The 11377-nt window shown below is 52.5% G+C and overlaps 1 protein-coding gene and 1 long non-coding RNA gene across 2 annotated transcripts; one reads left to right on the top strand and one right to left on the bottom strand.

Moving 5' to 3' along the window:
- Positions 1-328: 328 nt before the first annotated feature.
- Positions 329-2176, top strand: LOC141572156 (uncharacterized). The gene is made up of 2 exons (XR_012497337.1): positions 329-568; positions 1903-2176. It is a non-coding gene; the product is annotated as an uncharacterized LOC141572156 (long non-coding RNA).
- NRN1 (neuritin 1) lies at positions 2086-11112 on the bottom strand. The gene is made up of 3 exons (XM_019710858.2): positions 10826-11112; positions 6441-6585; positions 2086-3263 (listed from the first exon to the last, which is right to left on the bottom strand). The coding sequence occupies exons 1-3, from the start codon at positions 10878-10880 to the stop codon at positions 3035-3037; spliced, it is 429 nt and encodes a 142-aa protein (XP_019566417.1). The 5' UTR covers positions 10881-11112; the 3' UTR covers positions 2086-3034.
- Positions 11113-11377: the final 265 nt, after the last annotated feature.

Genomic DNA, 11377 nt, shown 5'->3' with positions numbered 1-11377 from the left:
CAGCAAATTAGAGTCGAAGACGACGCGATAATAATCTAAACAATCACCACAACGAGAAGAAATGTTCTCTAACGAGCCAGAAGCGGCAGCCTGCTTTTCCTGACACTGCCTGCCCTGCGTTCCAGGGGCTCTCTCCAAGCGCACGTGAGCGTGGTCTCCCGCCTAGGACAGGGCAAGGGAGCCCCAAACACAGCGCCAAGCTTTCTCGAGGCTCCCCCGGGCGATCTGGGACTGGGTGGAGTGGGGGCGTGGGAGGACCCGGAGGCGGGGTGCCTTTTCTCTGGGGCTTCCTTCCGGCAGGCGGTGGGGGCCGCAGGAGGATGGGGTTCCCAGAGAAAGAGCCAGTAGGGAGAGCAAACAAGCGGGAGCTCCCAATCCCCGCCCCCTCGTCGCCTCAGCACCTTGGCTCCGCCTCGCTTCCTCCCAGATCTGGAAAGAGATTCAGGTCTAGGTGGGAAGCCCACGCAGCGAGGGACTAGGCGTCCTCGGTGATTCGCGGCGGTCTTTCCCCCCCTGCCCCCCGCAGAGCCTGGAGGAACCACGCGAGCGTTTTCTTTCCTCGAGCAAGGCGCCCAGTTAAGCGCACTGTTTCGCGGGGTTTGCGGAGGGAAGGATATCGATCGGAGGCGGTGCGCTATTCAGGCAAAAAAGACCCTCCCTCTCGCTCCTCTATCTCCGCCCCCTCATTAGATAGATTCGTATTTAAAATAGGCTGAGATATTTTAATTTGAATTCCAGGGGTTGAGCTCGGATTAGAACCATCCTATTTATACTTAGAAAATAATATTTGAGACAAAATGGGCAAAACCAAACTCTATTTTCTCTAGCAACTAAGCGTTCCCCGGTGGGTGACCACTCCACGCAGGCACCGAGAATGTCGCTTGGCTTTGACTGAGAATCGGGGATCCACGGAGGAAGGGGGTAGTGAGTGAAGCTATTCCCGGGAGTGGCGGGGCGCAGCGCGTGCGTGAACTGGCCGCGGTAATATATGCTGCCATTAAGAATCTGGGCAGCTCCTAGCGCTCCGGGCGCAGGGACGCATGTGTTGCTGGAATTTAATCCGAGGGGGGAATGCAGATTGGGCAGCGACCTACCGGGTTTGATTTATGAACTGTTACTCTAACGATTGTTTACACATTGCATTTCAGGGCCCCCGCGCACCCTTCTAGGCAGCGCCCGGCGGGCTCCGCGGCTTGGGAAACCCCTGAAGGCTTCTCAGCCTCCCTTTATCCGTCCCCACCCCCAGCCCGGGGGCCTCCGCAGCTCCTTCCCACCCGCAGCTTCTCCAAGAAATCAGATTTCGATTTCTTTAAACCCAGAAACCTACATTCAGCTCTCCCTCCTCCAGCCTGCTCGAGTCCTGCGGCCCTGGACGCTGGTCTCCTCTGGTGGTGTTTACTCTCAAATGTTTACTTCTCCGTAAGGCCATGCGGGGCCTATAAATAAGACAGGTGGAAGCAGCTCGACTGCCAGATCAATAGGGCCCCGTCTCCTCGCCATTTCGGCTGAGCTGTCTTATTAATTATGAAAGGATTCACCTGATCCCTGCCAGGGACCACAGCCTCTCGGCCCCTCTGCTAGAGCCCTTAATGGCGGTTCCTTCGCAAGCTGCCTCCGGCCACCGCAGAGGAAGAGGCGAGTCGTGGTTAGGGCTCGGTCTGCAGGGACGGTGGTTAGGGCTCTGACCCGCCTGGGGCAGGGGTCGCGGGCCGGCTACTGGCAATCGTGTGCTTCCTCAGCTGAGCACAAGCCCAGTTCCCCTAAACCTCACCTAGAAAGGACCTCTGCTTTTTAGTTTATTAAACACACACACACACACACACACACACACACACACACACCACCACCACCACAACCAACAACAACAACAACGACAACAACTTCCTCTTTCTTTTCTTTCAGGAAACAGAATTTCAGGGAAATGGCTAAGTGTCCTAGTTGAGGAGAGTCGGCTTGAAGATGAGTAGGTTATCAAGTGGCGTGTGAGCAGGTGAATTTGTCACCTGGCATCATGTGTCCCTTCAGGTACCCCTGAGAACTCGGCCAAGAAAGCAGGCTTGGGGCAGGAAACAGACGACACCCCCATTTCAAACAATAACTTTTATTTTATACTTCTCTATACTTTGTAGCAAATCGTTTTTTGCTGAGTTTAATTTATAATAAACTTTTTAAATTACATCTCTCTCTTTTTTAAAATCAAGGCTGTTTATGTCAAAATCTTTTTTTAACTATATTTTAGATTAACATTTAACATTGCCCCCCTTGTGATCTATTCCGTTGGATATTCAGGTATTACCGTATGTGTAACAGCTAAAACAAGAGAGGAGGGAAAAGAAAGGCAGTGGACTTGGAAAGATGCATCAATAACAGTAGGTAAAGCTGAACCTCTCAGTGACTTTAGCAGCATTTCTCGCAGCCTTTACCTCTAACCCGAGATTTCCCCAACCTTTCCCTCTCTCCCGCCTATCCTTAAAACACAAAGCCAACAATCTGTCCTTTCATTTTTCTTGAGGAGAAATGTGCAGTGGAAATGATCAAAACAAGATACTGTGGAAGAAAGACGTGAGCGTGAATTATTCACCATATGCTTCCCTCGTGGACATCTCTCTTGAATTCATTCCCCTGGCCTTCTCCTCTCCTCTTTCCTTTAGGAGGAGCACATCATTTGTCATGTATTAACATGATTAGTATATTAGGTGGCCCAGGGCCGTTCCTGAGATTCTTTTGCCAAAAAAAAAATTAAAAAAAAAATGGGGTGGATTTGCCGTTTTCTTATTTTTATGTGCAGACAGACTAAAGCTGAGGTCCGATTTTGGCTGTGCTTGCTTGCTCACTGACTGGTAACATTTGGCAAATAAAACACAAGAAATCAAACGAAATAAAAAAGAGAATCAGGATTTCCCACAATCCTATATGAGTGTTTTCAGCATCACAGAGAATCACAACGTCCCCAAAGAACGAATGGATCATCCTCTCGATTTCCGGGAGCATGGAGTGAGTGTGGGTGGGCGCGCGGGGGGAGCCGGCCCTGCGCTCAGAAAGAAAGCCAGGTCGCTAAAGCTGCCGAGAGAGACGCCAGGAGCACTGGGAGCGCCGGGAGCAGGGACCCTGCCGCCCCGTTGCCGCTGCCGCAGAGTTCGAATAAGCTGCCTTGGATGTTGAGGTTTTTGGATTCTTTTCTCAGTTTATCCCACATATCTTTCGCCCCTTCCTGGCAATCCGTAAGGGCTGTGACCGTGCAGCTGTGGAAATCCTCCCAGTATCTGGCGAGGAACAGAACAAACAGAAGAAGCAGGTTCATTTTGGGCGCGCGAGGACCCTGGGCCTGCGTCGGTGAGCCTCGGCCCTCGCGGCCTCGCCAGCCTCCGCGGGCGACCCCTCCCTACTTCTTCTCCACCACCCTGTCGCGGGGGACCGGCCAGGTCGGCTTTCTCCGGACCTCGGACCACCCTAGAAGTAGCTGTCGGAGGAGAGGCTGCCCCCGCCCGGGTCTGATCTCTCTCCCCTGGCGGCCCGCGGGGGCCCAGCAGCCGGGAGCCGGGCCGCACCCGCTGCGCTGGCACCTCGGCCTGCGCAAACAGATTGCTCGCCCTCCTTGGGGAAAGCTAGGAAAACTGTGCTAAGCCATGCAAGCTGCCGCCCATTAATGCCTCTTAGCTCGCAAGATGGGTACTTGCTCCGAGCGCGGCCCTCCCCTCTGGGCTTCTCACTTTCTCCTCCTCCTCGCCCCTTCTGTCGCCCTCCCTCTCGGCGCTGCGGTGCTTTTTCGCCCGCCTTCGCCCTCTTTCTCCCCCCACTTCCCTTTGTTTCCCGTTTCCCTCTTTTCCCTTTCTTTCTTCTACCCTTCTTTGTCCTCCTCCTTCCTCTCCTCTCGTTTTTCCTCTGTTCAGTTCCTCACTTCTTGCCCATCCTCGCTTGCTTCGGTCTTCCGTGGCCCCTCGCCTTGCTCTCCACAGTCCCCTAGCTCAGATTCCGTCAGGAGGCTCCTGCTTGCCTGTCGCCTCCCCAGGGTGGTGAGTGTTAGTCCCCAAGCCACTGGGACCAGCTTTGTAAACCTGCATTTACAAACCTCTACGCACCCCGCCTTGCGTGATTGGTCCCTCCTCTTCTCCCCCGCGCCCCCAGTCTTCTTCGTGGGCTTGGACCCCATGAGGCCTCGTCCCCCGAGCCTTAGGGGTGTAGTGCCCAGCGCCCCAGGCCGGACTCCATGGCTGGCGCAGTGCCCACCGAGGCCAACCTTCCAGGCACCCGGCTCCCTGTCCTTCCTTCCTGTCTCTTCCGGAGCCCCACACCTCCCTCAGTCGCTTCCTCCTCCTGGACTTAGCTCCTAGCCCCGCCCCCACAACCTTCATCCAACCTGTCCTTTTTATTGTCCCCCTTTCTTCTGAACACCCAAAATAGATCCCAAGACTAAATATAATTTCAACCCGTGATCGATTCCTGGGGCGCTGTCTCCTTTCAGTGCCGGGTCGATCTGTGTGTCTCGGTAACTCCGGCTGGCTTCCACCTTACAGGGCCCAGAGCCCCAGGTCAAAAGCGACCGCTCTCCAGGCAATTTGATTGTACCGTCTCGGATCTCTCCCTTCTGCTCGCTAGCCTGGACTGTAAGCGCGTTGAAGGCAGGACCACGTTTGATATATCCTTATTTCCACTCTCACCCCCTCTTCTGGCTAATAATAAAATTATAAATGCTTGTTGGATTGCCTTGAGCTCTGGCTGTTTTCTAATGACCTTTTGAGTCTCTGATTTATGAGACTGGGGGTCCTGGGGTGTAGGGCTTCCAGGTTCCTCAATTGAAGATAAACAGCAAGATTTAAAGAAAAGAGGACAGCACGCTGCTTAATTGCAGCTCCCAAAGGATGTCTTAATCTCTCCTTTCTTTATCCATGGCCAGATGGGAGCGGGGTCCTCCTGGGAGAGAGACAAGGTGGAAAAGGACAGACATCCACGTGGGACTGGGAGGAGGTGGGCTTCAGCAAGGTGTCCCAAAAACCAGCGCCACCAACCAGGTGGGAGCCCCAGCCCAGCTGTGGCCTGCGACCTCTGGGAGGGGCCCTCTTCATTTCCATTCTTCAGGACCAAAGTCCTGCTAAAAAGTTAAAATGACTTGGAATAACCAAGTTCTGGTAAATAATGGAGGATTTGGGAGCTGATCTGTATTTAACATTTTGTTGTGCTTTATACATACATTCTTACCTACCATAAGACATTTGGAATTACAGTAGGTAGGTATCCGGTACAGTAGTACCGGATAGGAAGGTACTAGCTACTTGGCTTCTGTGGCTCCTGGTGGGTACCAGAGTATTTAGGAACATGTGCAGCAAATTGACCCCTGTTTAATTACTCATAATTTAAACAAATAAACACCTACCCCAACCGACTCCCAAGAATTAGAGAGAGAGGAAGGGCTTCACTTTAAAAAAGGTAGTGCAGTAAAAAGTCACTCCACCTTCTGGGGAACAAGAAACACCTCTTGCCTTGATTTTATTGGAAGGGCTATTATGCGGGTGGGGGTGGGGGAGGCTGTCACAGCTGTTTTTGAAAAATAGAGTAAAAGTGTGTATTGCAGAGGATAGGGGTATTTCTAAGGTCTGCAGCAGCTAAAATATCGCTGGTCCACGACAGTCAAGCTCTGCTGGTCACCTCATCTATGACTGGGAGGAGCGCTTTCCAGCCAACCTGTGGGAAAATGCCACTGGGCTTGGTCATGAACTTCCTGGCTCTCCTTGGGCCTTTAGCTGTGCTGGCCTGGGGATGGTCCTGATGCAGGAAGAAAGGAAAACAAAAAAGCAAGGAGGGTGACTACCCTAGATCTCAGAAATGATTACAAACTCAGCAGTCACTGGATGCCCAGGACACACTTTTCTTGGGCAAAGTCATTGGCACCAAACAAAATATTCTTTCAGCCTCTCTCCTAGAAAGAGGAAGGGGGACCTGTGCTCTTGCCTGCAGCCAACTTTCTAGGTGAACTGGGTGGGGGGGGGGGAGTTTGAATCAGGAGAAATGAACAAAATAGGCCAGAGACCTTCCTTTTAGGCAAACTTAGTATTACCTAAAACACTCCTCAAACCAAAATCAACTCTTTTTCAGAGAGTACTGGGCCGACCTCTCATTCACGAAGAATGAATGAAGACTGCCTCCAAGCAGAGCGAGGAACTGGTAGCAGTTCTCCCTGTGCCTCGCCCTGGCTTCCAGCGCGTTGAATGCACGCGCCACTGTGCCTGCGGGGGAGGCCTCGGAGCGCTGGGATTGGGCCCCCAGTGGAACAAGCCTCCTCTGCGCATCCCACACTATAGCGTCTCCTTGGGCAGTGCTTGCCGGGCTAGGGTCTGAGGGTGGGAGCCAGAAGGCGAGAACATGCGGATTCGCGTCTGCGTGGATCTCCGACTTCAGCAGCGCCCCCCAGAACAGGAACCTAACAGGCCCTAGAGGACACTTACGTGCACACGGTCTTGATGTTCGTTTTGTCGTCCAGGCCCTGCGGGTAGTTGGCCATGTTGTCGCCCAGCTTGAGCAAACAGTCCGAAAAGCCCTTAAAGACCGCATCGCACTTGCCTGCTGCTCTCACGGCCTGCACCAGGTACGCTATGAGGAGGAGGGGACACCAGTCAGCAGCCGCGAGGTCCTACCCTGCAGCCTCACAGCCCGTCAGCCCCCCAACCAGCGCGGCTTCTCCCCATCGAGGGAGCAGTGTCCACTAGCGCCCAGCCTCGGGGCGCGACATTGTTACAGGTGAATAAAAGTTGTGGCCTCAGAATGACTGACCTGCACTCACCTACGCGTCTTCCACTGACTGTCGGTGTCTCAGCAGGGGTGGCTCGTGGAGGGTGGGTGGTGGGTGGGCGGGCCTAGGTAGTGAGTCCACTCCGGTCCTGCAGCTTCCTCCCGAATCTCGCTCTATATCTTTTTCTGTTTCTACCATCCCCTCTTCTCACCTTCCTTTCCTCCTTTATTTGTCTCTTTCTACTCACTCCCTCCTTCGTTCCCCAGCACCTCCCCAGCAAGCCTGGGCACGCCTCTCCAAGTGCAATCTTCCAGTTCTGAGGTGATGGGGTGGGGTCACAGCAGAGTGCGGGGGTGAAGAAGGGGTAGGGAGGCGACAAAGCATGGGGCCACGCAGCTGAACCTAAGGCTACATCGTGCGAAAAAGCCTCCACTTGGCGCCCAGTCCTTGGTGGGCGCTCAGCAAACACTGCTGAATGAATAAATTAGTAAAGTCTCTGGAAGCCACCAGCAGCCACCCGAACGGATTGGTTCATTATAAAACTGATTGCCTATCGTTCAGTGTGTGTTCCGAGTGAAATCCTCCATGCACCCTCTCCGCCCCACTGGAGAGAGAGAAGCTTGGGCATCTGGGGACTGGGCAGGGGTGACGCGTGGTCTAGGGCAGTCAGGGTCCGGCAGGGTCACGGATGTGTTTGCGCAGGTGACCCCGGGTCAACCCCGCAGAGGCCAAATCCGTGAGCCTTGGGCCTCCTGCTGCCTCTTCCCCTCAGTCCGAGGCTCAGCTCCCCAGGCCACATTCTTAACGCCCCCCTTCTCCCCAAACTGGCCACCACTCTAGCCAGTCGCGGGTGAGACCTTTCCTTTCCAGGCCCAGCCCAGAGACAGAGGGCCCAGATTGCTGTTGCCTGGGGCTCTTGGCCTCTAGCTCGGGGCTCCCTCCAGGGAGGGGTGGTGGGGGGCGGTGGGGTGGTGGGAGGAGGTGATCGTGGAGGAGTAGGAGGGGACTAGACCCAGGCCGCATAGAGGTCCACGCTCCGGGCCTCAGGTCGGTCAAACCCTGAGGCCCGGGACCGGGGAGAGACAGGCTCCAGACCGCGGATGCGCTGCGGTGGCCATTTCTCTTCGTTCCAAAGCCAAAGAACCGGGCTAAACGTTTGATGGCAAGAGGCCAAAAGCACCCCGGGTACAAGGAGGGCGCGCACAAAGCGCAGACCTGCGCTGTTGGGGTGAGGGGAGGGGAAAGATTGTGAGAATCTTCACAGAATCGACATTGGCCTTCAATGCCCATGACCCTAAGCGCCGGCCGCTTCCTGGGCAGTGTTCTTGCCGCTGCAGCTAGTGTGTGAATGTCTCCCGGGAGGACCGTACCGCTCATCGCACCCCACCCCCCGCGCCGCCCGTCCCCGACGCAGACAAGGGGGAAAGGTGACCGAACCTGCAGCAGTCTTCAAGAGCGCACCGTTTGCAAATTGCTGCAGGGAGAGCGAGGCGGGCCTTAAGCTTTCTAATCCGGAACGGGAAGCTCTGGGGAAGCGACTGAGGTTAACTTCGACCTCGGCTCAGGCTGATAGGTAAACCCTCATAAATCTCCCGCCCCCCGTCCCCCCACCACGCGAAATATTAAAAGCCCTTGAGACTGCAATATCAAATAGAACACTGGGATAGAACAAACGAATGTTTGTTCTAACAGGAACTTGGTCACAATGAAACAAATCCTACCCGTCGTTCTCTATAATGCATGCCAGAAATGCAGCTTCGCAGCGAAGAAACGAAATAAAATACAGTCCATCCATCCCCCACCCCCTAGATTCCTGTCTCTCCTAACCCCTTACCTCCACCCCCAAAACTCGGTGGTGAAAAAGTAGCCCCTAAGATGTACTGACAAAATGTTTAAAGGGGAAGCGGGGCTTGCTGCGTGGCGGTAAGCGCTCCTGTCACGTTATCTTTCTAGGCGCTGTTGGAGAAGACCCTCCATATCGCGCATGTGTGAGTGTTTGCGTGTGTAAAATAAGTCGTAAAATTTTCTGTTTTTTTTTTTTTTTTTTTTTTTTGCAACTATGACTCCTTGGTCTCTAGTTGGCTAAGGGAGGCCAGGAGCTCGCGCTAGGGACATATTTTGCAGGCTCACATATCGCGCAAATCGCAGTCCGAGCGACCCTCACTGTTGTTCCTGAACCCGGCTCCAGCGAGGCTCGGGCGGGCGAGCCAGGCTCCTTCCCGGTCCTCTCCGGCGTCCTTATCTTGTGCCATTTCCACCCGTTTGTTCATTCATTCGTTCGACCTCTCATTCACTCCAAACTTCCTCCCACCGCGTCTTCATTTGCGTTCATCGCCCTCTCCACCTCCCGGTCCCTCCCCAGCCCCCACTTTTCTTCCCAAATGTCAATGATTTGGGACAGCTCCCAGACATGAATTAATAAAGACAGAGGTTTTGGTTGGGAAAGGGCAGACATTCAGGGGCAAATTTGCTCAATTTCAATTCCACAGCCAACAAAGGGTCGTTTTGGGGCTGAGGTTAGTGTGTTCCAATCGTATCCCCCATGCACAATCTCTGTTTTTTTTTAACCTCCTCCCTAAAGTAATGTTAGTTCTCACCGGGAAAACAGAGCCCCAAATCTCCGATTAAAATCTCCATATCAAAATAAGTACTGTCTTCTGCTCTCTAAAAATTTGCAGGCAAAATGCCACATTTACTTATTTCCAACATTTAAGAGATTTGCTGCAATTAGACACGTTCTTTATTGCAGCTCTTTGCACTAATGTCGAAGATTCAAAACAACCAGATTCAAAACATCAAGTCATTTCTCAGAATTAAAGGAAAACGCCAACATCCTGCACCCACACAATCTAAAACCCTATAATGTTCATGCAAAAAAATCAGATACTCAAAATCATGTCAAATGCATTAAAAAAACTCACTGCAAAGAATCCATTTTATTGTATAGATAACTCCAAACGCAGTTTCCTCCACATTTCTCATGAAGAAAAATGTTATGCATTTCATCTCTTGCCCTAAACCCATTCCCTAAAGCCCCCCCCCCCCCAACCCAAATACTGCAAGGATTTGTCTGCAAAGAATGCTACAGCCTGAAGTGATAGGAGGCAACAATTCCCTCGGTCTCCAGAAAACCCATTTGAAGAGTTTCTATTTTTTCTCTTGTCCATTCTATTAATAATCTGCTTCACTTTCACTTTTAGGCCACGTTAATTAATGCTCTGACCGGCATGAGAGAAGGGGGTTTTCTAGTTCTCCCTTTCGTAACCTTTTCATTCTGGATGGAAAATGTGAACTTTTGAAAACCCCACGACAGTGTAACTAGGACTCAACATTCCTTAACATAAAATAGGGACTACATAAATCCGTCCGTAATCAACCCCAAACAAACAAAAATAATACACAGCTGATATGACATATTGCAAACACTTTTTAACCCTTTCCTACATATAAAATACAGATGCCTATGTGGAAAGAAACAGGCAAACGTTCATAGAAAACTATATGCACGTACATTTGGCTGAATTCAACCTCCTCGATAAGCACATTAAAATATGGATACTGGGATTCCCTATCATTTTTGATTTGCCCCCCAACCGGTCTGCGGTGTCCGGTGCAAACGCTGCGGCTAGGAAATGAGGGGTGGGGGTGGCGGGAGAATGACAAAGTTCTAAATGCAGCAGTCTAAGCCCCGAATATCTTTGCTTTCTGCACATAAACTTTCCAGTTCTAGTACTAGCTGCCTAGCCATCTTGTTCCTGCATTCACCTTTCGACCCTTCAAATTAATACCTTGCAGTATCGCAGGGGCCAATGCATTGCCCCAGATAGCACCAAACCTGGTCTAACCCGAGAAAAGGAAGCAAAAAATGGACGTGCGCTTTGGGAAAAAAAGGGGGGGAAATCCCCTCCTGAAACGGCTGGCCGCTCACATTTCCTGGTGAATGTTTGGAGTCTCTTAGAAAAACCAACCCGGGACGCGCTGGTCCCTAGGAACCGATGTCCCCACCCTTGGGGGTTTGCGGGCTTCTCCGCACCCCGGGGCGGCTGCGGGCCAGTCGGACCCCTCAGCGCATCCGCCCGGGTTGGCCCGGCGGCCACTTACCTATTTGCACCGCGAGGATCAGTGAAATATATCTGCCGTTCAACTTAAGTCCCATCCTACGTTTAGTCAAACCATTTGCGACCGCAGACCTTTAAATAGTTAGTTTAGAGAACGCGGGGGAAAGCTGAAAAATAGGCATTGCCAACAAGTTCCAGGAGCGACGAAGACTTTCTGCACCAGGAAGGCAGAGGGAGGAGAGAAAGAGAGGGAGCGAACAAGAGAGGAGAGAGAGAGAGAGAGAGAGAGAGAGAGAGAGAGAGAGAGAGAGAGAGAGGCAGGCTGAGGGAGAGAGGGGGAAGAGCTGGGAATGGTTCACTCCATTAGGAGGGGGCGGAGGAAGTACAGCCTCACGCCCACGAGCAGGCCTGACGTGGGGGATGACACGGAATGATTTTTTTTTAAAATAAAGACACCTTGGTAGAGAATCGCCATTTATAGTCATCAGAAGCTGGAATTAATCAGATATCTTCAATTAATATGCGGATCCGAACGAAGTCTTGCCTCTGGGGGTGATCACTTCCCCACCCCTGCGGTCACCCCCTCCTCCTCGCT

The sequence above is a fragment of the Rhinolophus sinicus genome, linkage group LG06 (assembly GCF_036562045.2).
Source record: "Rhinolophus sinicus isolate RSC01 linkage group LG06, ASM3656204v1, whole genome shotgun sequence".
NCBI lineage: Eukaryota > Metazoa > Chordata > Mammalia > Chiroptera > Rhinolophidae > Rhinolophus > Rhinolophus sinicus.
Note: the sequence above shows the minus strand (reverse complement) of the source record. Positions and strands in the feature narration are given on the sequence as shown.

What these genes read in the sequence shown, in the direction of transcription:
- NRN1 (XM_019710858.2), bottom strand. Translation starts at nt 10,880, where the DNA reads ATGGGACTTAAGTTGAACGGCAGATATATTTCACTGATCCTCGCGGTG. An exon ending in GATCCTCGCGGTGCAAATAG is followed by an intron (nt 6,586 to 10,825) that starts GTAAGTGGCCGC and finishes TCCTCCTCATAG; the next exon opens with CGTACCTGGTGCAGGCCGTG. An exon ending in AACATCAAGACCGTGTGCAC is followed by an intron (nt 3,264 to 6,440) that starts GTAAGTGTCCTC and finishes GTTCCTCGCCAG; the next exon opens with ATACTGGGAGGATTTCCACA.